The sequence below is a fragment of the Xiphophorus maculatus genome, chromosome 5, assembly GCF_002775205.1.
Source record: "Xiphophorus maculatus strain JP 163 A chromosome 5, X_maculatus-5.0-male, whole genome shotgun sequence".
NCBI lineage: Eukaryota > Metazoa > Chordata > Actinopteri > Cyprinodontiformes > Poeciliidae > Xiphophorus > Xiphophorus maculatus.
This window is the reverse complement of record NC_036447.1, coordinates 19,876,519-19,888,161: the sequence shown is the minus strand read 5'-3', so window position 1 is coordinate 19,888,161 and position 11,643 is coordinate 19,876,519. Positions and strand designations below refer to the sequence as shown.

At 37.1% G+C, this 11,643-nt stretch overlaps 1 protein-coding gene across 1 annotated transcript; it reads right to left on the bottom strand.

Annotated features, from left to right (window-relative positions):
* Nucleotides 1–1,245: 1,245 nt before the first annotated feature.
* On the bottom strand, nt 1,246–11,406 carry ccdc151 (coiled-coil domain containing 151). Its single transcript, XM_014476048.2, has 13 exons — nt 11,256–11,406; nt 10,971–11,083; nt 10,163–10,189; nt 9,830–10,021; nt 9,521–9,622; nt 7,243–7,368; nt 6,887–7,009; nt 6,033–6,179; nt 5,761–5,921; nt 5,501–5,657; nt 5,264–5,413; nt 3,607–3,694; nt 1,246–3,491 (listed from the first exon to the last, which is right to left on the bottom strand). Exons 1-13 carry the CDS (start codon nt 11,332–11,334, stop codon nt 3,382–3,384), a joined length of 1,575 nt encoding a protein of 524 aa, XP_014331534.1. The 5' UTR covers nt 11,335–11,406; the 3' UTR covers nt 1,246–3,381.
* Nucleotides 11,407–11,643: the final 237 nt, after the last annotated feature.

The following is an 11,643-nucleotide window of genomic DNA, read 5'->3' as shown; positions in this document are numbered from 1 at the left end:
GAAGGTCGGGAACTCTTCCCCCCACTGATTGGCTGATCAGAAACAGCATTACAGGTCACGCGTAACCTTCGCCATGGATGGAAGGAGGCCCTGTCAAAGATGTGATTGTTTTGGATAATAGGTGTATCTCAATAAATATCATCAAAACTTTTATTTTAGGGATTTAGTTTGTAAGGTGAAACCTGAAAATCTTTATTCGTTATGGTCTGTATATAATGAAAAGTCAAATTCTACTTTCTCAGAAATTAATAATCTTGCAGAGGACCAATCATTAAAAAAAAAATAGATAAGGTCTGCGCCATATTGGAAATACTGACGAGGAGCAAAGTCGAAAACCTGTAGCAGAGAAAGCTGCGCAATCAACAGTCATAAGTTTGGGGAAGATTAATTTTCTAATTAGAATTACTGTAATAATGTATCCTTTACTGATATCCTCGTTTATTTATATGCACTTGTGTCGTTTATATTTTGAATATTTAATTTAGTTTTTTAAGGTTCAATCTTTGTTTTTCTCATTAGTGTAATTGTTTGAATTTGATTATCCTTAATATCAAAAGTGCCACAAATAAGCAAAAAAAAAAAAAATCATAATTTATTAAATAAATATTACATGTTATCATTTAAATAATATCGGAACAATAATAATTACATTTAAATGTCCAATTAAATTACAAAACACAATTTAAAAATGAACTTGGCAAACATTTAAGTAGGAGCGGTAATTATTATGATCTGAAGACATATTTCACTGTTGTGGGCAGTACTTTCCTGTTAGTGAAAACACTTACATTTCAAAACAAAAATTGACGATTAAATAAATATTCATAAATGTGATGTTAATAGGGAAAATAGACTGGAAATGTAAACATTACATAAACATTCTTGAATAATTATTTAAAAGTTAAAACATGAAATAACTGAACATGCAAATATTTATTCAAAATTTGTGTTAATTATATGTTGAAAGAATAATCAGTAAGTGTCTTTATTTAATTATTAAATCTTGTGCTGCAGCACATCAAGCATGTCTATCTGTCCGTCTGCAGACAGGGACAACACTGCCACAGGCGACAGAAGCTGGAAAATAAATACATTAATACCTAAATAATTAATTCTGAGATGAATGCATGACAAATGCAAATAACGACTTGTTACTTAATTATACATTTAATAAATAATTACGCAGAATTCATTATTAAATGAATACACCTAACATCCCTTCACAAGGTCTAGCAGTAGCTTGGATTGCCTTTTACCAGCCTGACTATTGACGAACGCAGGATCAAACAAAGAGTACACAAACGATGAACAAAACACAAACTCTGGAGAAACTAATTTTAGAAAAGAAAAGAAAAAAAAGAACAGAACTGGAGCAAACATTACGCCACAGCTGCTTTATTGTCACCTTCTTTACGTCACACACACACACACTGACAAAGAGAACCAGGCACCTGTTGAACTACTTGGATTGAAGCTTTTTGTTTTTGGCTGCAGCTGCTGGGTCTACGTGTAAGACCTTTGCTTTGCAACTAAAAACAGAAATTCCCTCTGGCATAGGGCAGACATTTGAGAGGTCAGAGAACAAAGGTGAGCACCTGACATTCAAGAGCTGGCTCCAACAACACGTGAATTCTCTGAATAAAGCTGCAGAACTGTGCCTGACGTACTTAACGTGTTGCATGTAACCATGCACCACATACCAGCAGGTTCTGATTCATCCCAACGAAGAACAGAGTCTGAATATGTCATAGGTGTAGGTTTTCATGGCTCTGCAGCGTAATATCTGCAATTTGAAACCTGGGGTATTTACAGTGAACTGGTTTCAGTCACTAGAAACAAAGAAAAAAAAAAAAGGACAAAAACTTCCCCGAAACTTGACTCCATTCACCGTGAAAGGATTCATAAGTCGGAGCAACCTTCTGTCGTTGACTCCCAGGAGGCAACGGCTGAAATGTTGCCTGGTGATAGGTGGAAATATCTGTGTTGGTGCAACACCCTCAGCAGCACACGGCTGTTGTCAAAACAAAGCTGACACGAGAACACACACACACATGGATCATTTAACGAGGATCATCTAACAACCAATGATGTTCAGTGACGATGCAACATGTACAATGAGACATTAATCATTTTTATTAGATTTTTTAGTATTTATAGCAACTGAGTCATGTTTAACACAATGAATTGTCACAAAAACATTTTAACTCCTGAAATTTTTTCTTTGTTTTTATATTACAACCACAAACTCCAAAGCAATTTACTGGGATTTAATGTGATAGACCTACACAAATTAGTACATAGCTGGAATTTTCTTTACCATTACAAAAATTTTAAAAATGTGGCATGCATTTGTATTCAGCAACTCCAAGTCAATACTTTGTACAGCCACCTTTGCTGCAAATATAGCCACAAATCATTTGAGTTATGTCTTTAACCCAAAAGACAAATAGACAGAAATTCAGTCGCATTGTTGGCATTGCGACTGAATTTCTGTCTATTTTTCTTTGTGAAATAGCTCAGGCTCAGACAGATTAGATGTGGAGAGTTTGTGAACAGTGCTTGTCAAGTCTTGCAACAGATTTACAATGGATATAAAGGATTTTATTGCACCTTTGGTTGTTTGTTAAAGGGACAGTATTATATATTTTCCATGCACATCGTAATCAAATAACTATGCTACCTTCAGTTGTAAATCAAACAAGACTTAAAAGAAATTTGACTTTGCAATTTAACATCTTGAAATTGTGTCACTGTCTCTTTAACAAGCTCTTGCTCTTTCCATCACGCCACCTTCATCGCCTTCTCCATTAAGTCTTTACCATTTTTCCCAATGCTTCACTTAGAAGTAGTTCCTAACTAAGCAGAATCGCAGTTCCACCAGGTGTTTTCAAATTGCTGACTGGGTTAGTTGTGGGGGAGTCGTGCTTTTTGAGGCGAAAACTCAGATGGAAACTGTGTTTCTGGGGAGGAGCTTCAAGGAAAAGGCGGGGCTTTGTGAAACCACACGTTTTTCCAAACAAAATGGTTGCCATGGGAGATTCAAGAATTTGTCATGAATGAATAAAAGCAACACTTTTACGGAGGATTGCCATGTATAGCTACATTACAAGCTTCTCTGCCCCTGCTGAATATGATGATTAAGACCCTCATGTCAATGCATTTCACATTGTGTGAGGATTGTGTGTTAAGGGTGAAGTACAGTGCTAGTTTTCCGTTACATAAAATAATTATGCATGCATTCTTATCTGACCAGAGAATATTCCTCTGAGTATGCCATTTCTCACATTTTTATTAGGAAAAACAACCCCACCACATGTCATTTTCCTTCTACTTCACAGTCGTGCAACACTTTGTGTTACTCTTGTTGCTTTAGATCAGGACTTATTTTTTCCAAGGCTTTTTGCTCAAGTTGGATTCAATGATGAGCTGAGACTGACGCTTCAGGGCATCTCGTGTTATGATGTCAAACTCATCATCTTTGAGTTCACCCTCTGTGACACAAGCATGGACACAAAGACACATTTACATGGTGTGTGTGTGTGTGTGTGTGTGTGGGTGTGTGTGTGTGTGTGTGTATGTGTGACTGTGTGGATTGTTACAACCCACCTTCTTTGCCCATGTCCTTTATTGGTTTGTATGGCACTTTCACTTTTGTGTTGGTCTTGGGAAGCCTCCCTTCAATTGTGGTGTAGAACTGCTCAGTAGAAAAAAAAATACAAGCAAATAATGTTGAAGTAGAAAAAAATAAGTGTTTTGAATTTGTTTTTAGCTTTTTCTCTGTAAAAGCAGTCTTTTTAAGACTAAACAGACTTTATTCATTACAGAAAACTGGTATTCAGTAGCATACATGTTTTGAGAATTTTCGGATTTCATTTACTCTAATGACTGGGAGATGTTTTTATCCAACATGCCTTACAAATGACAACATAAGAATGAAGGTTATATCAGTGCTGACAACAAGTTACCCAGAAAGAAGACCACTAGTCAGGTTGTTTTACAGGTGACTAGTGTACAGTTACAGTGCAGGTATAAAGAGAGGACAGAGTGCAGCAGAGGGCTAGGCAAGTAGAAAGTAGAAGATGCTCTCTGACGGATATCTGTTCTAACCAATAGTCCTTTTCAGGACAATGAGAGAGTAATATCAAACAGCTCTCACTGCTTTTATACTCCACTCATCTATTCTTTATCTACAGAGAATTGGAAAGCAAAGAGCCAGTGATCAGACCACCAACTGCACAATCACTGTAAAAAAATACAATATACTGTCTGGTTGGTTGAAAAAAATGCTGTTAATATTGCAATGATGCCTCAATTAACACAGAGAATAATGCTACAATTAATACAGCCGTAGTTAATATTGAGTTTCCTGAATGTCCATTTCCAAAAAATAGACCAATATTTCCAGTATTGTGTCAACCACTGCTCTAATTTATACATTTTACAATAGTTTTTTTTATTATATAGATATTATTAGATGTTTTACTGAGTTTCGATCTTTTCAGACTTATAAAAGAAGGCCCCAAAAATGATACAGTGAGCTTTCTATCTTATGACCTGAGAAATTATATGAATCGACCCCATATTAGATTTGAGCTAAATCCAATAGCCGATATTATTACTACCTATATCATATATATCGTATATATTTCCCTACATTTCTGACACCATGTAAAAGCGACTCAGACACCATAATCCTGTGCTGCATCACAATCACTGTCACATGACAGGGCAAATAAACATGGCCAACCTCATCCCATGCCCTTCCTGAAACACAAATGGTGACAAAACGGAAATAAGCATGTGTTGTTAAGTAAATCAACCCAGATTTACTTATTGGACCAGTGTCAGTGTTGTTGTGGCTATATTGTTGATTATAACCGAATAAAACAAAACTGTTCTGGAACCACAAGCTTGTAACTTAGGCACAGATACTTAGGAATACCTCAGAAAAAAGCCGCATGTGGAACTTTCCTTGTGACGGTGTTAGCGTTAATAACTAAAAACCTGCTAGTTTTATGAATCTTGGCACTAAACTTGGTCCCTGAATTGGAAGTTTAGGCAAACTAACCAGTCAGACCTGAGTGATTCAACGGTGCATCATCATCAGCAGCTCTAATCAAATTTTGTCATCACTTTATCTGATTTTCCTCCCAGACAGATTTGTCTTAAAAAGTCTGGAGAGCTGCCACGCAGGTTTATTTTCGTACAGGGGAAAGTAGTTTCCCAAGTGCCAAATATTTCTGTGACGTAGTCGTACACTTACCTCATCTTCTTCTATCTCCTTCATGACAGAGGCCATGTCCATCCCTTCAAGCTCCTTTAGTAAGATCTGCAGTTTCGCGTCACACTGGTTCAAAAGCTCCAGCACAAACTCATCTGAAGTTGGGGAGGATTTGAAAGGTTTGTCCTCCATCTGGAAGAGGCACAAAATCAGAACAAAAATGAACTGCACCGTTAGCCGAAAGGTTGACGTAAAACTTGAGTGGCATCTGTGATTTACAAGAGAGGTGTCCTGCAGTTTCCCTGCCAGGTGCTCAACTCCGGCTCTGATGGTGCCGAGGGCCTTCACATTGTCGGCCAGGCGCTCTGCGTCTGCATCACGTCTCTGTAGCTGGATCTGCAGCTGCTGCTCACACTCCTCCAACTTCAGCATCTCACTAATAACAAAAAAGAAAGAATCACTTAAAATCCCTCAGCACAGGTCGTTCAAATGAGGAGAAACATAAACAAGGTGAGTGATCTCTGGTGAATCGGTTGCACCTGGACAGCTTGGCCTCCCCAGAGTATTTCATTTGATCAAACTGTTTGCTAAGCAGCTCCTTCTCCTCCTTCAGCTTCTCCAGAGCCTCATCATTCTGTTTCTTTAGATTCTCTAAATGTTCACAATTCTCCTTCTCTAAGGTAAAATGCTCCACAACGTCCTGTGTGGGTGACATGGAAGATTAACAGAATAGCATGCATGAATCTGTTTGTTTTTTTTGTCAAGTTTACAGTGTTCTTTTGTTTGTTTGTTTTGTTTTAAACATTTATACCTGCAAATCTGAGACTCCAATGGCTTCCTTGAGGTTCTTCAAGATCTCCTCAAAGATGGGGTTGGCTTTCTCTTCTTCAGGTACGATCCTGGTGCTTTGCTGGGCCTCGCTATCCAACTCATCTACCTCCAGAACTGTTCTCTGTACCTGCAGAAAACCAGGGTCAATACAGATATTAAAACATGTAAATGGACAAATATTTAAATGTCTTTTAAAATAAGAAAATAAACATTTTATTACCTAAAATGCAATAACATAGCGTTCCTTTAGTGTACGCTTGATTATTTGTAGCAAAGGATGCTTCTGCAGGTTAAAAAAAATTATTCCAACAACATGTGAAAAGCTCAACCTCTTCTTCTTGACTCAACATCAGTACAGTGTAATACTAATCTGTCGATTAACCAATTAGTAATAGAATATCATGAGGTAGTTAATAAGACTTTTTTTTAACATAATTTGAATTGGGTGAGGCTAAAAATGCCACTTGAGGAGTTCGGGGTAGAATATGCTTTTTTATTGTAAATGCTAAATGCATATATTTTCTGTAAAGTTCTGGTTTAATTGCAGGTCTGAGGGTGTTGTTCTTTCAGGAAATGGCCTTTTTTTGAACCTGCATGCTCCCTTAATTGATTACTAAATTAGTTGACGATTATTTCAATAATTGATTCATCACAATTCATTTGATTAATTGCTTCAGCCCTAGCGCAGACAAACCAAAATCACTTGTCCTTAGATGACAAGTAACTTTTTAAAAATTTATATCCTAAGCTTATTGGCATCTAAATCTAAATCTAAATCAGTGTCTGACTTTTAATAGGACCATTCTCCCAAGGTAAAGAATATTTACATCTCACCTTTTTGTCAGGCTTTTCAGACTGAACCTTGCGCTGATCAACTTTCTGCCTTAACCTTGCTATGTTACTTTCTCTCTCCTTGTGTTCTTTCAACAGCTGTTCCTCCAGCTGGTGTAACTCAGCCTGATGGACGCCAGACAAAGACACACGGTTAAAAGGATCAAAAGCAAGAAGGACCAGGGAGTTAATAAAATAATTCAACATGGCAAAAATGTGTCATGAATGATCTGACAAAAATGGATTTGCTGACGTTGATAAATGTTAGAAAATCATCACTCTTAAACAGGTGGAAAACAAATTTTGGACAAAGAGAGAACAATATATTAATATCTTTCCAGAAACATTCGGTGGTTCACCTCAGCAGTTGTTTTTGAGAGGTAAGCCTCCATATTTAGGGCCTCCAGGTTGTGAAACTCCTGTCTGTACTTCAGCAATTCTTTTTCTAAATTGTCGATCTGTGCTCCATAGCACCGAAACTCATCCTGGTTGGTTGAAATGGAAAAGGCACATGAAACCATGCGATAAACAAAGTACAAGAATACATGGGGAAAAAAAGAGAAAGCATCACATACTTCATTCTCAAATCATATTATGTCAAGTTAAATCCTCAACAATAACACTCTTTATGTGAAATGTGAATGTGTACACTCTTAGATTTCTAAAAAAAAAATACCTTAGTGATTTTGTACCTCAGTTTGTTTGAACAATTAGGTCCTCTAATCATTACAAAACCAAAATGGATAAAAAAAAGTACAAATAAACATATGCAAATCAGTTAAATTCCATAATTTACAGAAAATAGAAGATAACTTTGCAAATATTAAGAGATAATTTGAATTAACAAAGACTTTGAACGTTTTGTTAATTCAAATACACACAAAAAGAAAATAACAGTTGACTAAAATGACCCCACAACAGAAGAGGTTAAATAGCAACAGGTGAGGAGCATAATTTTGGTATTAAAGTTACTGATGTTATCATAATGGTATATGAATTTCTATAACTGCTTGTTACAATGTCACTGAAATATTAATACAGCTGAGGAAGAGGTTAAATTACTATCTCTTTGGTAAACTCAAAGCTCGACATCCTCTGTGATAAAGATTTTAAAAAGTATTTGGTTCGTTACAAAAACAAGCCCAGTCTGTGATGGTTCATTCTGGAAAAAAAACAACAACAAAAAAACATAAAAGTATTTATTTCTCACTGTCTGATATTAAATCAGACTGTATTGTGCCTGTTTTGGGTCAGCTAGGACTGCTAAAGTTTGCTAAAAGCCAGATTAGAAGTCAGTTATTAAAGAACTTTTTTAATGTCTTAAGCTCAGAAGCCCATAAGATCCTGGCTTTGTTTCTGATTGGCTTAATTTAGAGGAACTCCATTGGGTGCGTCTTAGGAAAAAACTTCAAACATCCAGCTTCCTTGTTTACCATCATGAGAAAATAAAAGAGAAATGCTTGGCTTTGTGAGGGACTAGTGCACTTCATAAAATAAACGGGATCCTGAGAAAAGAACATAATGTGGAAATATTGAGGGAACATCCCCAAACACCAGACAGGAAGTTAAAAACTTGTGGTTAGAAAAGACGATGAAACATCTTATTGACATTAAATAATGTATTAAAGTTCATTTCAAGCACAGGAATTCGGCCTCAGTACTCTGGACGTATCAGGTCCTCATGTATTGTAGTGCTGACAAAGCAGCTCAGGGAGTGTAGATGGTATTATTTACAGAACACGGTGTTACTGTGGTGACTATGCATTTTTATTATTCAGAGAGATAATCAACAAACTGGGTCAGAAAGTACTGTACTACTGTGGTCTTTCACCTTTAGTAACTAGTCCTACATTAAAGCACCTCTTTGCTCTCCAGAGCGGCACATAACCCATCCTTTGTTACGATGATTAAAGTCTTAACAAATATGAACCGCAGACCAAACAATGAACGAATGAGCTTACTGTCAACCATATAACAACCAGAATAAATACAAAATGCCATCTTTAAATAATGATCTCAATAATTTGGAAAAAAGCTATTAAAACCAACATGGCCCTTTGTTAAATCCTGTCGATAATTAAATTACGAATGAATGTGTTTACCTGACTCATATTGAATAGATTAAATACTTGACTTGTAGAAACAAGAAATCACTTAAACAGAACCTGGCTGGAAATAAGAAATAGGTTAAAATATCTTAAGGAGTATGAGTAAACCCTCACATCCCGATTGCAAGAAATTCATGAATAAATGAGAAACAAAGTTGTATAAATAACATTTCTATGGCTTTAAATGCAAATAATAATACGCCTTCTCCAGAGTGACCCACTTATCATAATTACTCCACGAGGTTACAGGTGATGTGTCCAGGAGAAAACAAAGAAACCAAGAATATCTAAAGAACTGCAGGCCTCACTTCCCTGGTCATAGCGTGAACTCCAGAATGGTACTTTTGTTGCTATGTTATTGTTGCCAAGAGTGCAATTACTTTCTCATGTAGTGTCAGGTTGGTTGCGCAGCTTTTTTTCCCTACAGTATCTTTTCCAGTTAATGAGGATCACTGTCAAAAATGACCAACTGCACATAAATAGGGCGAAACAGAAAGCGTGTTGTTAAGAAGGCGCATCATCCACCTACCTGCATCTGTGTCTTGAGCTTCATGTTGATCATCTTGCATTTTTCAGCCTCCTTGCACTTGAATTGAAATTTATCCAGACGGTTCTCCAGCATACGAAAATTCTGAGGAGATACCCACAAACAAGTAACAATCCTTCCAGTAGATCTAACGAGCATATTGTTAATATACAGTAGCTGCAATGTCAGTGTATTCAAAATGAATATTGCAAAGAACATGACGAATGTCAGCTGGTTCAGTTGATTAAAAGCCGATTACCATCGCTAGTGCTTAAAGCTTGACACATTTTTAGAGATTAGAGAGTAAACTACCCTTGCGTCTTCCTCTAGCTCAAACTCCCAAGCTACAGTGGACATAGCTGCCATGCTGTGCTCCTGGTTCCTTCTCTCTTCTTCTATTCTGAGCTCATCAAGGCGCTGCTGGTAGCTCAGGGTGGTGTGGGTTAGGGCATCGAGACGTCTTCTCCGGAACAGCAGCTCTTGCTCTAGTTTTGAAACTGCTTTCTGAGGGGAAAAAAGAGCACCTTATGACGGGCAAATACAATGCACAATTTAAAACACTTAACAGCTCGTAGATGTTTTTGAAACCAGAAATATCACCTGTCAAGCATATTTATTAGTAACATAAAAAACTTTGCCTCTCACCTGTTTTGACAAGTTGTGTTGATCAACCTAATTTAAAACACACAGAAATTTGTTTCAATTTTTTATTAGCATTTTATACATTTGCACAAGCATTCATACTTCTTGAACTAGTTATAATCACATACTGCACAAATTTACATGAGAGAAGTACAAAATACTTTGTGGAACGATCTTAATACAGTTTGTTGCAGCAACTCTCATTACAGTATGTCTGAACCAGCTAGAGACATGTAGAAGTTGTTCAACATCTCTTTTGCAAGATAGCTCGAGCTCAGTCAGGTGGAGCAGAGAGCGTCTGCAAACATCCACTTTCAAGTCTGTTCACAGATTGGGTTCAGGTTTCAACTTTGTCTAGGTCTATTAGTTCTGACACATGAATATGCGTTAATCTAAAAAAAAAAAAAAATCCAATGTAGCTCTGGCTATTTGCTTAGGGTTGTTGTATTGCTGGAAGGTAAACCACAATGTCAGTCTAAAGTCGTTGGCTGCCACTTTTTCATGCTAGGGATGTGATGTTCAGGATAATAAGCAGACTTCATTTTCATTTTGCACATTGTCAAAAAGTTCAGTTTTAGTTTAGCAACTTCTTCCAGATGCTTGCTGAGCTCCCTGTGTTGACTGGTCAATACAACTGAAATCAAATGGCCGACATGGTACTTCTGGATAACTAAGATAGAAATTAAGCACAAATTACACAAAGAAATAAAACAATAGTCTATCAGTAGCACAACATAATCACTGAAAAGAACAACTGAATTTATGTTAGATTAAGACTGCTAACTAGGATACATCTTAGTAAAAGGATGACCTGAGCCAGTTCTTTGTGCAGCTTCTGGTTCGCCGGCCTCAGTTGGAGGATGATCTCATGGTTCTTCTTGATAACGGACTGAGAACGCTCATAAAACGCAGTCCCTTCGCTCTCTAGTGGACACATTTAATAATTGCAGCAACAAAGAAATGTGAGCACCGTAGTCATTCACGTTTCAAGTTAACCTAAAGCTCCGTTAAAAGTAAGACATCAATGTAAGCTAGCAGCAAAGTAAGCAGTACCAAACATGGAAACAGCTGAAAACCCCCAAAACCCCAAACCTACCCAGCAACTGAATTTTATCTTGAAGCTCCGCTTTCTGTTCCTGCAGTGACAGTCTCACGTTTGGACCAAAAGACAACATTTTTGAGCGCTAATTTTGGACCGACTTAGTAAAAACTGTGGGAGTTTACTCAACTCGAAGCGGCGTCAGAGGGCTGTGCTGTTGCTTAGCAACGTGTAAACGAAGGCTGCGTTCATTTCCCCACCCGCCACCCAAACTTTATTTAAACAAGAATATGTACAACAAATCCTAGCAACAAGCACAAAAGTACCAGTAGGCCCAAAAATATAATGTATCTTCGGCGGGTTACTATGGAAATTCAAGGCCTAACGTTTTGGGGTTTCGCATTAATATCTAAGGTGGATTGATGGGAAGATATATAGGCATAAA